Source organism: Panicum hallii, chromosome 9 (assembly GCF_002211085.1).
Source record: "Panicum hallii strain FIL2 chromosome 9, PHallii_v3.1, whole genome shotgun sequence".
Taxonomy (NCBI): domain Eukaryota; kingdom Viridiplantae; phylum Streptophyta; class Magnoliopsida; order Poales; family Poaceae; genus Panicum; species Panicum hallii.
The window spans coordinates 6,787,740-6,800,679 of NC_038050.1; the positions used below are offsets into that span (position 1 = coordinate 6,787,740).

The 12,940-nt window shown below is 45.9% G+C and overlaps 2 protein-coding genes across 2 annotated transcripts; one reads left to right on the plus strand and one right to left on the minus strand.

The window, feature by feature from the left end:
• The first annotated feature begins 2,356 nt into the window (after positions 1-2,356).
• On the plus strand, positions 2,357-5,534 carry LOC112875324 (glutamine synthetase root isozyme 2). Its single transcript, XM_025939129.1, has 12 exons — positions 2,357-2,653; positions 3,067-3,106; positions 3,315-3,418; positions 3,523-3,571; positions 3,669-3,775; positions 3,893-3,980; positions 4,166-4,369; positions 4,511-4,564; positions 4,659-4,696; positions 4,811-4,970; positions 5,064-5,124; positions 5,215-5,534. Exons 1-12 carry the CDS (start codon positions 2,580-2,582, stop codon positions 5,337-5,339), a joined length of 1,104 nt encoding a protein of 367 aa, XP_025794914.1. The 5' UTR covers positions 2,357-2,579; the 3' UTR covers positions 5,340-5,534.
• Positions 5,535-6,016: 482 nt separating this feature from the next.
• Positions 6,017-12,447, minus strand: LOC112875331 (phosphoglucomutase, cytoplasmic 2). The gene is made up of 18 exons (XM_025939146.1): positions 12,072-12,447; positions 10,521-10,602; positions 10,129-10,184; positions 9,775-9,888; positions 9,598-9,660; positions 9,390-9,509; positions 9,193-9,293; positions 9,009-9,068; positions 8,823-8,922; positions 8,590-8,747; positions 8,409-8,504; positions 7,995-8,058; positions 7,839-7,920; positions 7,410-7,588; positions 7,249-7,325; positions 6,933-7,065; positions 6,441-6,557; positions 6,017-6,341 (listed from the first exon to the last, which is right to left on the minus strand). The coding sequence occupies exons 1-18, from the start codon at positions 12,339-12,341 to the stop codon at positions 6,270-6,272; spliced, it is 1,944 nt and encodes a 647-aa protein (XP_025794931.1). The 5' UTR covers positions 12,342-12,447; the 3' UTR covers positions 6,017-6,269.
• Between the last annotated feature and the right edge of the window lie 493 nt (positions 12,448-12,940).

The following is a 12,940-nucleotide window of genomic DNA, read 5'->3' on the forward strand; positions in this document are numbered from 1 at the left end:
ATACGTGGACCTGCCTATCCTGGCGCTGTTTATTTGCCTGTAGCTTCCGCGACGCGGCACGCAGATGGGTGAGGAGCGGAGGGCCTGTCAGCACGGACGTTTTGTTTGCGTGCAATGCATGTGCTGCACCTGAACGTACGTGCAGCACCCGGTGACCGCTACATGTGCTGAAGAATCACAGCTGCAACCTAACCATCTCGCAGCGAAACCTTCCTGACCCGTCGCTATCCAAACCAGCCTCTCTCGAGACATTGCAGAGGGAACATGAGTTACACAACCTCATTCAGTTAATATTAGTAGTCATTTCATCCTAAAATATAGATCGTTTTGACAAATCTAAATCTATAGATTTTTCTATGCACCTAGATAATCATTATATCTATGTATATAGTAAAAATTATTATGCATACAGATTTATCAAAACGATCTATAATTTGAAACGGACGGAGTAGTTTTTTTTTAGAGGAAGCGCTATACTAGTTCTACTTGAATTTTTTTTAAGCAATTCTACTTGAATTCAAGTGACGGGCCTGGACCCAAGTTAGGTCGTTGATCGGACCTGAAAGGATCTGGTAGGTTCTTTGATCTGAGATAGGCTGCAATTATGCGTCCCCCCCCCCCCCCCCCCACCCCGGAGCACACACCACAAAATACCTGGAAAGATTAAAGAACGGCGGGCGTGAAAAGAAGATAAAGGCCGGCGGCAGATAAAGGCTGGTGGCGATACGATGCATCCCCTTATCTCTCTGGCCGGCCGGCCGGGTTTGTCCATCTCTCGCCGTGCGCCTCGGTCGAACCGGCCTCCACGGCCACGAGCTGCCGCTTTCTTCCGGTGCGAACACCGGTCGTGATCGTCGCCGTCCGGATCATGGCCGCGGCGCCTGCACGCCACTACGGGCGAGGTGACGCTCCACCTCTGACCGATCGTCGATCGATCCCGTCGTCTTCCTCCTTTCCGTGCGAGCGTACGCACACCTGTCTGTCTGGCCGGAAGCGGGGAAGAAACAGCTGGCGCGCGGTGCCTCGCCGCGCGAGCTAGATCTGGGTCAGGGGGCGTTTCTGCAGCGGCGACACGGCACGAGCTGGCCTCCACCGGAACTCGGAAACGGATTCAACAATAACGGACGCGGAGGCTCGGGCGTGCGAGGTCGGTTTGGTCTTTTAAGCCAAGTGGAAGTGAGCCGGCGACAACGCATCTCATGCTGGAGTTCTGCCCTGTGTCCTGCGTGCGGCTCCGTACTCAATTATTGTTTGATAATTTCTGCGTGTTATCGCCAGCTGCCAACAGATTCTTATTCTGTTGTCGACTCTGGTCTCTATAAAAGCTCGCGAACTACTTCCTCCATTCATTTATGTTTGACGCTATAGCTAGCTCAAAATTGAGCTAATCAAGGTCATCTATAAACAAACAAAACTACAAAAGGGAGTATTTTCCAGTCAGGCACTAAAGCCGTTTAATGTACAACTTTTTCATACTAATACTCAAGTTCCATCAGCATCTACCGATTCTCACTATAGTACTCCGTAAAATAAAAAAGAATGCAAAATTCAAGCTTTATCCGAATCAAACTATCTTAAGTTTTTATCCAAATCAAACTATCTTAATTCTGAATGCAGTTTATAGAGGAGTATCAATAGCGAAATGAATATAAAACTCCAAGCTCCGTGCAATTCTGATAGTTGAAACAGCTGAACAACGCTAAGGCTAGTCACAATAGAAATTTTATGGAGAGTTTCATAGCATTAATTTTTATACCACATAATCAATTTTGCTGACATGGAGTTTCATAGGATGTGAGAGGAGTTTCATAGGATGTGAGAGGAGTTTCATCACCATAAAACTCATCTGGTACAGTTATTTAGTTTTCAGTCTTGATAGTTATGTTATAAAACTATGCACCGAGATTAGCCTAAACGAATAGAATAAAAAGCTTGGGCCTGTTTAGATCTCCTCCAAATTCCAACTTTTTACACTCTCTCTCTCCATCACATCAATTTTGGGACATATGCATGAAGCAGTAAATGTATGTAAAAAAATAACTAATTGCACAGTTTAATTGTACATCACGAGACGAATCTTTTAAGCCTAGTTAGTCCATAATTAGATAAATTTTTTCAAAATTAGATAAAATTTGTCAAATACAAACGAAAGCGCTATAGTACCAAAAGTTAGAAAAATTTGAAATCTAAATAAGGCCCTTGTCAATCTGAACCATGCATCGTGTCAAAAAAGCATCCGCTTCCAAACCCACCGAGTGACAGCGCGTGCGGCCGAGGACAACCGTACCACGGCGCCTTCCAGAATTCAAGCTCCCCCAAAGTCAGCAGCGCACTTCAGCGAAAAGGCCACCAACCACCGAGGGGCTCTGGCGCTCCTCCCTTCAGGGCTTCATTGCCTCGCCTCTACTTATAGAGAGGGCCAGCCAGCTACGGCTGCGACACACACAGAGAGATCAATCACTCTCTCAACCAGTGCAGCAACACCCCAAGAGATTCAGAGAGAGGTGTCCCTGCCATTAGCGTCTCTGCTCGTACTCTGCCTTGCCAGAGGAGGAGGAAGGCCATCTCCGTTCGTCGCCATGGCTCAGCTCGCCGACCTCGTCAACCTTGACCTCTCGGACTGCACCGAGAAGATCATCGCCGAGTACATCTGGTGAGCGCTGCTGCCTTTCCCCTATCGTCGCATCCGATGCTTTTTCCATTTCCTTCAGGCACCAACACACCATGGTGATGGTGTTCGTTAGGATCTTGCTGTTTTTCGATTTTTGTCTACTTTTACATGGCAGACAAGCAAAAGAGAATAACCAAACTGGCAGGAATTTCCATGACCATCTTACGGATGTTTGCATGAATTTTGTTAGTTTGAAAAAAAATTATGAATCGAGGCTTGTTGATTTTTGTCATGGACTCCAGATAGTTGTGAGTTGTGCATCATCATTTGCTTTCCAAGTTCATTCCAAAATGCTGGTGTCAACTTGTTCCCCCTCTTCACAAGTAACTAGACACGTCAGCTTGCCACTCTTAGGCCGTACTAATCCACTTGTAATTCCACCTTGTCTGATCCAGGGTTGGCGGCTCTGGGATGGATGTGAGGAGCAAAGCCAGGGTCAGTCCACCTTTTCCTTCCTCCATGATAACCATGAACCCTTATCTTGATCGGTTTTCTTTGGATGATATGTGCCGTGCAAGTGTGCCTTTTGAGCTGTAACAAGTTTTCAAGCGACTTCTTCACACGAAAAATACTCAGCTCTCTTGCGTGTTCTAAAAAAGAGTTTTCAAGTGCATGACAGCTCCTCTGACTGCCTTTTACTCAGACGCTGCCCGGACCTGTGGATGACCCTAGCAAGCTTCCGAACTGGAACTTCGACGGCTCCAGCACCGGCCAAGCTACGGGTGACGACAGTGAAGTCATCCTATGGTACCTTGCTCTTGACTCCCCTCTTCGTCTCCACCTTAATATGTGTGCCTTGTTGTTGAAGCCTTGAAATAATTCGCTTTTGCATTTGTCTTTTTGGCATCAAGTCCCCAAGCCATCTTCAGAGACCCGTTCAGGAAGGGGAAGAACATACTGGTACAGACGCTGCTTTGATTCATGTCTGCAGTTTTTCTACATGAATGTTGGTCATGGGTATGGAGATTTTTCATCTAAAATTTTGAGCTGTGTGTAGGTTATGTGCGACTGCTACGCGCCGAACGGGGAGCCGATTCCGACCAACAAGCGGCACGGGGCGGCGAAGATCTTCTGCCACCCTGATGTCAAGGCTGAAGAACCATGGTCGGTATCTTCAGCTTTTCCATATCTGTAGTCCTGCACAAATTGGATTCATTTGTTGTGTACAGATACTTCATTCAATCAGATGGTGTTTCTTATGGTGCATCAGTCCAAATTCAGGTTTGGGATTGAGCAGGAGTACACCCTTCTTCAGAAGGACACCAACTGGCCTCTTGGCTGGCCATTAGGCGGCTACCCTGGCCCTCAGGTAGAGCTAGGCATTTGTTACAGTAGAAGGCTACTTTTCAGCATGATTAACAGAGAAGGAAATTAGGTGCAAATGCAAGACAAAAATAAAAATAAAACAATAGCTTATAGAATGATCCATGCTAGCCAACATGGATACATCAGTTCTAGTTCTAGTAAATTCAGTGAGCGGTGGGCTAACTGCAGGGACCGTACTACTGCGCCGCCGGAGCGGACAAATCGTACGGGCGGGACATCGTCGACGCGCACTACAAGGCCTGCCTCTACGCCGGCATCGACATCAGCGGGATCAACGGGGAGGTCATGCCAGGGCAGTGGGAGTTCCAGGTCGGCCCCGCCGTCGGCATCTCCGCCGGCGACCAGATCTGGGTGGCTCGCTACATTCTTGAGGTACGTATATAGCTGCGTCCGGTTCTCCTTCTGTCACTCATGTCGATCGGATGAGAGATGCCGAGACATGGCGTGCCGTGTCACTTGTCAGTGTGATTTCTCTAACGAGACGTGCGTTTTTTGTTGCCCTGTGGTTGGCAGAGGATCACCGAGGTCGCCGGCGTGGTCGTCTCCTTCGATCCCAAGCCGATTCCGGTGACCATTTCTCTACCGAATGTGTCTGGGGTTTTGATCTGTGTCTTGAGTCATCCTGCTGGTCTTATGTCGTCTTTGTTGCATGTGACTGCAGGGCGAATGGAATGGTGCAGGTGCTCACACTAACTACAGGTACTTGAAAAAAAAAAATAGAATAGTGTCAAGTGCAAATGCTAACTTCACTAGCTGGATCTTGAATCTTGCTCCGTGTATCGCGTGTTAACCTGCTCCCTGGTGTGCGTGCAGCACCAAGTCGATGAGGAGCGACGGCGGGTACGAGGTGATCAAGAAGGCGATCCAGAAGCTGGGCCTCCGGCACCGGGAGCACATCGCCGCGTACGGGGACGGCAACGAGCGCCGCCTCACCGGCCGCCACGAGACCGCCGACATCAACACCTTCATCTGGGTGAGCGCCGCGAGATCGCAACCAAACCAATCGCACATTTCTTCCTCGCGCAACAAAGCGGGCTCACCTCTCTCATTTTTCCCCTGATGACAGGGTGTGGCCAACCGCGGCGCGTCGGTGCGGGTCGGCCGCGACACCGAGAAGGAAGGCAAAGGTGAGAGGCAGGCGGCGAGAGTTTGGCTGGGTTCAGGAAGTTTTCGATGGTAAAGGGCTGAACCGTGTGGGTTTTCCTGGTTCGTTGCAGGCTACTTCGAGGACCGGAGGCCGGCGTCCAACATGGACCCGTACGTGGTGACCTCGCTGATCGCGGAGACCACCATCCTGTGGAAGCCCAGCCACTCCAACGGCAACGGCGTCGCGGCGCCTTGATGGTTCTTCCCGGATCCTGCGGAGGAGCCACGGGTTTCTTCGTACCCGAGTGCGTGCGTGTGAGCCGCGCTGCGGAGATGGCAATTGAGACGGACGCTGTCAGACAACTTCACATGACAATAATAAACTGCCGTGTGCTCGTTCTCGTCTCTCCCGTTGTGTTCTTGGATGTATGGAGTTCGACGTGTTTGCCTCTGGTCTATCCTTACTGATCTCTCGTCAGTATATATGACGTTTAGAACAAACTATTAATTACATATCGTTTAAAACAAGCTAACGACGTTTAGAACAAGCTAAACATTCTACTAGAAGTCAGGACGGGAAGGAGCTCAGAGCATCTGATCCCTCCATCACTAGAAGTCGGGAACACTGGAACAGAGCTCAGCGGTTCCCGTGCCCAGATGTTTACTGCTGTAATTACTCCTACCACTGGAAGGCAGGGGATTGAACTAACATGATGTGCCGATAATATCGTCTAACAGCACGATTAAGCGCGGAGACCAATTTAATTCAACCCCAACCTAGATAGTCTCCCGCCATTCATGATTTACTGTTACTAGGAAGGCAGGGTTGGCACAGAGGAAAAGGTTGTCGATTATCAGATGGTTTGGCGAAAACAAAACACTGACAAAGTGACAAGTGTCATACAGGTGGGTAAAGATTTTGTCATTTTGATATGCTCAAACAAACCAAAAAAAACACATCTGATATATTACGAGGAGAAACAAGCTCCCGATTACAGCACTGTGACAAGACTTATTACCGCATGCTGTGCCAGCGGCAAGTCTGCAGTATGGGCAATAAACATACACTTTATTCACTGGTGAGATGGCACAGGGAAGGAAATAAAAAACTATCAAACACGAGAGGCCGGAAAGGTGGTTTGTGTAAGTGCCTCAACTCATTCTAAAACACAGGCTCTTCAAAAATTTATGTGATCACGGTGGGGGCAGAGCGGCCAGTGTACTCTTGCATCTTGGAGAGCTTGAGTGCAACATCAACCTGAACATGCAAAACACAACATCAGTAAATGCAGTTTCACAAAAGGACAAAGCATATTCATCTCTGTGTGTCGCAAAGAATATACAGGAGATATCTTACCAGTGGAGCAAGGGCATCCTGTGAATCCCTGCCGGTCTTGGAGGAATCCTTCTCGTACTGCTCGATGTAGACACGGATGGTGGCACCAACAGAACCGGTTCCAGAGAGACGGAACACCTAGAATGCCAAGAATTCATGTTAGTTCACCAGCATCTCTTGCACAACCTAAGCTCTCAAATGTATCAATCGCCAAGGATGAACTCAACTCAACTATTGTGGACTGACTATATTGCAAAAATGTAAGGGTGCATGCAGGCTAAGGTTTGTACCCTACTTTTGCTTTGGTTAAAGAAATAAAAGAAGGATATCTGAAACAACATAGGTTTTTCACGGAAGAAGTCTACATAACACCCCCCCCCCCCCCCAAAACCCCCCAACTATTGGGATCGGACTACATCACCCCCAAACTAAAAAACCAGATATCTAACCCCTCCAACTTCACAAAACCGTTTACTTAGCCACCTCAGCTGGTTTTGCATAGCAGTTACATACCAGTCGTGAACCATCTCCAAAGAGGTATCGGATACCCTGGTGCTTGGACACAGAGCCATCAACAGGATCCTTGTACTCAAACTCATCAGCTGCAACTACTTCGGAAACATCAGATCTGATGTCCTTGATCAACCTAGCAAAGGGATAATTTAGACATGGTACACAAAAAGTTTAAGTTTTGCGATTGCTTGTATTGATTAAGAACTACATAGAGCCAAAATAACTCTAGGATAACAATTAAAAATGTCACTTGCATAGTTTGTTTTGGGAGAAGTACTATTTTTTTTGTACCAAAGTCAAAAGAATATTCACTTACTTGTTAACATCAGAAAGCGATGATTGCATGCTGACTAGGTTTGCCATAAGCTCCTTAGCAGCCCCTGCATCAACGTTCTTCACAAACGAACATGTACATTAAGCATGCTATCTAAAGTGTGGTACAAACATGCAAGATGCAGGTTAAAATAATGTAAGTACCTCGTAGTCATAGCGTGTGTAATAGTGGCGACCATAGGTGGCCCAGTGCTGACGAACAATATCTTCAACGGAGACAAGCTTATTATCTCCTTCAAGGTTGTCCTTGTTCTTGAAAGCAAGAATAGACAGCCATGCAAGCACAGCCCAAATACCATCCTTCTCACGAATGTGATCAGAACCTAAAACAAAGTAGTAGATATAAACATCTCAACCATGTCTATGCCGCAATGCAAAAGTCCTTGAATATGGATTCAAATCACCAACTAAAGAAAATGGCGAGAGCTTAATGTCAGAACACATTAAGGCACTTGCCCCATTGATTTACCAACTAATTAGTTCATTGACATGGCAATACAAGAGGTGCTGACATATTTGTTACTGTTATCGGCATATACATAAATGATAGCCATAAGTGTTTCCAAAAATTACCGGTGCCAAAGCTCTCTTCACCACAGATTGAGCACATTCCGGCATCCATCAAGTTGCCAAAAAATTTCCACCCAGTAGGCACCTGAAACATGGTTTTTTATGTTACAATTGTCTGACATTCAAAAATCTTGTAAATCAAGGTCTTAACTAATGTACCTCAAAGAACTTGAGATTTAAATTCTTCGCAACAACATCAAGGGCAGCAGATGTTGGCATGCTCCTGCAGTTCCACCAACGGATCAACATAAATTAAGTACAAAGAAACCTTAAATGCATCTAAGATTGTACACCTGCATATCAAGCAGGGATGAAAACAACCGGCATTAGCAGCCAGCGTGTTTCAGATGGTACTGTTCGCTTGTTGCTGATATCTTAACTGTTCATGAGTACAACCTCGCCAAGATTACTCATAAGCAGAACCATTTTGTAGAAGGAAACATGCATTTTTACTGCAGGCTGTGATGAAGCTTATGCTCAGCCGTAAGCCCTTAACTAAACTCCAGTGAGAAAATTTGACAGCAACAATATCTGGATGTTGAATTATCAGCAATATGGAGGAGAGTTCTTTACCTTGCAACTCCCTTCAGGCCAGAAGCAAAGTAAGGAATTGACTGAACAGCATTGGCCGCGATAATGGCAACAGAGTCCGATGGCGTCACAAAGAATCTGGAACAGAAAAAGGGGATCAGCTGCTTTTGATTCTAGAACACATTTTGTGCATAAGATTCCCAGACAGATCAATAGATCATACCTTTTACCCAGAATCATGTTTCGGTCAGCATCTCCATCAGCAGCTGCACCAAACTCAGGAGGTTCGACGTTTGAGGATGACTTTCCAAGACCCATCCGTTCAACCAACTCTTTTGCATAGGTGAGGTTAGGATCCGGATGGCCACCTCCAAAGTCCTCCTGCAAAAACATGTGATGAATTAACAGCAACCCACATTTTTTAGTACAACTTGTGACAATAGAAGAACACATTACCTTTGGGACGCAATTCAACAGAGCGCTTTCATCAGCACCAAGCTCTTCCACAAAGATGTGTTTGGCATAAGCTCCAGCAACACCATGGAGGGCATCATAACTAAAAGTATAAAGCAAGATTTTTTTAGATGCGCTACAATATGTTAATATGAGAATGGTAGCATAGTTGGAGTCATAGGTGAGTACCAGAATGTAAATTTTGGAGAGCTCAGCAACTTCTTTATTGCCTCGAAGTCAAAAATTGTCCTGGAAATAATAGCAATTAAATCATTAGATTCCGTTGTCAACATAACAAGATCCAAGCAATCTACAAAGCGTGGAAATTCTCACTTCGATAAAATAAACCACAAAAGAACAGTAAGCTACTTACTTCATTAACTTTATGTAATCTACACTGGAGTCAAAGACATCCACATCAAAGGGGCCTTCAGGTCCACTGAAGCTAGTGACACCAACAACAGAAATATCAACCTGCAGTAGCAAAGCAACAAGGAGCAGATGAATATTTCGATCACTTGTCAAAAGAAAGAGCAAGAAAATATTTAGCAGGGTGGCACTGAATCATACATCTGGAAGGTCTTCGGCGATGAGGTATTCAGAGATAGTCGTTGTATTAGAGAAAATCTTGTCAGTAACAGACTCAGGGGCAGGCCCACCATTTCCCATATTGTATTTGATCCCGAAGTCCTGGAAAGTTCAATGAGATGTATTCAATAACATAGAACACAAGTGGCACTTGATTTGCAACAGAGATAGTAGCAGTTAAAGTTGGTACCTCAGTCGGACCACCTGGGTTGTGGCTAGCTGTTAAGATGAAGGCACCCGTAGCCTTTGATCCCTATTATCCATGTGTTTATGAATCAGTAGTCAGGTAATTTATTACAACAGTGCACAGGAGTAACGAGCATGTTTATACTGCTAAACATTGTCTTTTCTCATAAATCAAACTTACATCTGCACCAACTCTTTCACGGATGACAGCAGAAACGGCAGGAGTAGACATGAGACTGTTTAGCCCAACCCAAACACGTCTTGCTCCATTGGCAGCAGCCATTTTTGTTATGATCTGTAAGAAGCAAAAGAAATGTCATTTCTTGACACACTCTATTTAGCAGATGAACACTGAGACTACCAAAAAAACAAAAAGAAAAACCCGACCACATGGAGAAAACAACATTCACTGAGACTATATCAATATTGGAACTGAAGTCTACAGCAACTATTATCAAAATTCAAAACAGTACTAGCATTGCAAAATTGGGTTTGAAAGAAGGATATATGGGACATGAAGACTATTCTAAATCACCTGAACAGCATCTTTTGAGAAATAGCGGCCATCACCAGAGACAACAATGGTCGCACCTATAAGAAAGGAAAGGAGACATGAGTAACAACTGCAGAGAAAAAACAAGGGAGATATGGCTATGGCAACTACATTTCACTTTTACAACTCAAATGATGAAGAAACATATGCATAAAAACAGCACAGACAACAGAAAAGCAATAGATGTCAGTCATAAACAGCACAGACAAAGCACAGACAAAAGAAAAGAAAAGCAATAGTTAGGCCGAATAATATCAGTTACTGCACAGTGCACAGTTTATTAACCTAGGTCATATTGGATAATATGAACAAAAGAAAAGCAAAGGAGTCGTATGTTTGATGCAAGACTGGTATTTATCTGATAAGCAACTTACCTTTTACTTCTTCAGCAGGAAGGGCATTGAATGTTGATTGGACAAAGTTCTGTAGATAATGAGGTTGCTGGAATACAGTAACCTGGTAATATTAAAAAAAGATCAATAATAAGAAATAGCCATAATGCATTGTAATTATGCTACAAATAACATTACAAGTACTCAAGTGGCAGAAAATCTGATGGAACAAAATGACCAGCATCTGCAATAGATGTCAGTCATAAACCTTTTCTTTAATGTAGAAATAAAGTCATACAAATTGAAATACTCTTTATTCATTCCCATAAAGAGAAGGCTAGCTGACTAGGAACTATACAATGCTCAGGATCCTGGGAAAACAAGGTATGTGTAAAATATAATAGACATTTGTGCAGACAAATATAATAGACACGGTTGCCTCCACTGGAGGAATAACCCATAGTTCTACCCTGCTAATAGCAAAAGTACATTTTTCTAATATTTTCCTATTATTAATACTGTACAGCACAACGAAGAAATCACCATGTAAAAACAATCAACAACGAACAATCAACAACGTTAACTTGGTAAAATTACATATGGACATTGGATGATTTTATACCATATTGGAGGCCCATAGACATGAGTTGAAAATACTCAGGTCACACCTCGAGAAATTTGTGACACGCGACTCTTGAAGCGTGATAATTATCAGAATTGTGTCATCACATTCAACCAACAAAAGGCTGAGATCAATTATAACTAACTTGCAACATACTTCCACCTTTACAACACGAGTCACCAGGTACACATTTAAGCCAAGGGTGCCAACTGCAAAATCAGAATCCTCTGCCTGATCCCAATTTTTGAAATACACAATCCACTCAAGCCTCATGGAACCAGGATCCACTCAAGCATTGATACATTATGAGTTAGATCCTAACGAACATCAAAGAGACCCAGCCGGATGCTGCGAACCATGCCAGAACAGTTTTTGTGAGCTATCTCTCGATGGTAAACATTGAGAGACCGAAAATCATATCATCGAGTAAGAGCTAGATAGCAAAACAGAGGACCTCGCTATCTTCTACAGCCACCTAAGCCAGTAATCTAATCAGTGAGATCCAGTAACAATTAGCGGAAGTTGATCAATGTGCGAGCAAATCTTATGAACCAAAGGCATGCAAGCATATAATTCAGATCATTCGAACCCCGTACAGGTCCGAGTCCAACGATCTATAGGAACCAACGGATCAAGCCAGCAGGCATCCTCCGAACCACACCCGTCCGACAACGGCTACACCCACCCAACCGCAAGCAAACGCACCACCGCGGATCACGATCATGGCAGCGGGGTTCCCCAGCAGATCCAACCGAAACGACGGATCAAACAGAGCCCCAAGATCCCGAGCGAGAGGTCGCCCGGCGAGATCCGCGAGGTGGCGGGAAAGCGAAGGCTGGCGCGCTGCGGATCCGAGCCACAGGAGCCGAGCACGAACCCGCCGCATCGCAGAAACAGAGAGATCCATACTGGGAGCCTATGAACGCAGACGGAGATGGGGAGCGAGAGAGGGGCGCGGGCGGGAGGGAAACCTTCTTCCGGAGGCCGGAGGTGCCGGGCTTCTGGCCCTCGAAGGGCGTGGTGGCCTTCTTCGTCACGGTGAAGAGCCCCATGGCCGGTCCGCCGGCGTTCGGCTGCCGGTCTACGAGCGAGGCGAGGGGAGGGGTGGCGCGGAGGAGGCGGTGGTGGAGGAGAGATCGGGAGTGAGAGGGCAGGGAGGGAGTGGTGGTGTGGTGACGATGGCGACGAGGGCGTGGCGATATTATAGCGGGGGAGGGCACGGAGCGCAGGAGATGAATCATTTCCTCTTCGCTTTTTTTTCCTCTCTCCTTCGCTTTTTAAAATGTCCGCCGTGGCTTGCTTCTGTTGCTGTGTATCGCGCTTCCTGTGGACGTGAAGGCGGCGATTGGAGGAAGAAGAAGCAGGTGGTGTAGTCTGTTGTTTATACTCCAAAATGCTTCGACACGGGCGTCCGACGCGCGCCTCGCTCCGGACGAGCTAAACCACGCAACCCATATCGCCCTCTTCAACTTTTTATCCTCTCTCTTCCACACCACGCGGCCGGCCAGCCGCTGCCGCGCACACAACAAACAATGGCGGGCTCCAGTGAACTCATGCAACTCCGCCGCCTCCGGGGACGCGCTGGGGCCGTTGCCTCTACAGCGCTCCGTTGTTTATATACCGTGGTATACTGTGGTAATCAGTGGGTGTAGTTTGGATGCTTCCATATTCGTTTTAAAACCTTTTTTTGTTGGTACATGACCTTTAGTCTCGGAACAAGTCATATGCGGTTTCAACTTTTGAGAGGTTAGTTTGGGATTTAGTAACTTACAGTTCATCATATAGAATGTGATGGAGGACTGGGGCTGACGTAATCCACGACTTACAAATTCTGTGGGCG

Bases quoted from the DNA above. Each gene is read 5' to 3' on its own strand.
- LOC112875331 (XM_025939146.1), bottom strand. From the start codon at position 12,341: ATGATTCATCTCCTGCGCTCCGTGCCCTCCCCCGCTATAATATCGCCA. The intron at 9,294-9,389 runs GTATGATTCAGT...TTGCTACTGCAG, and splicing joins TCGCCGAAGACCTTCCAGAT to GTTGATATTTCTGTTGTTGG. The intron at 9,069-9,192 runs GTAAGTAGCTTA...TATTATTTCCAG, and splicing joins GATTACATAAAGTTAATGAA to GACAATTTTTGACTTCGAGG.
- LOC112875324 (XM_025939129.1), top strand. From the start codon at position 2,580: ATGGCTCAGCTCGCCGACCTCGTCAACCTTGACCTCTCGGACTGCACC. The intron at 2,654-3,066 runs GTGAGCGCTGCT...TGTCTGATCCAG, and splicing joins ATCATCGCCGAGTACATCTG to GGTTGGCGGCTCTGGGATGG. The intron at 3,981-4,165 runs GTAGAGCTAGGC...GGCTAACTGCAG, and splicing joins GCGGCTACCCTGGCCCTCAG to GGACCGTACTACTGCGCCGC.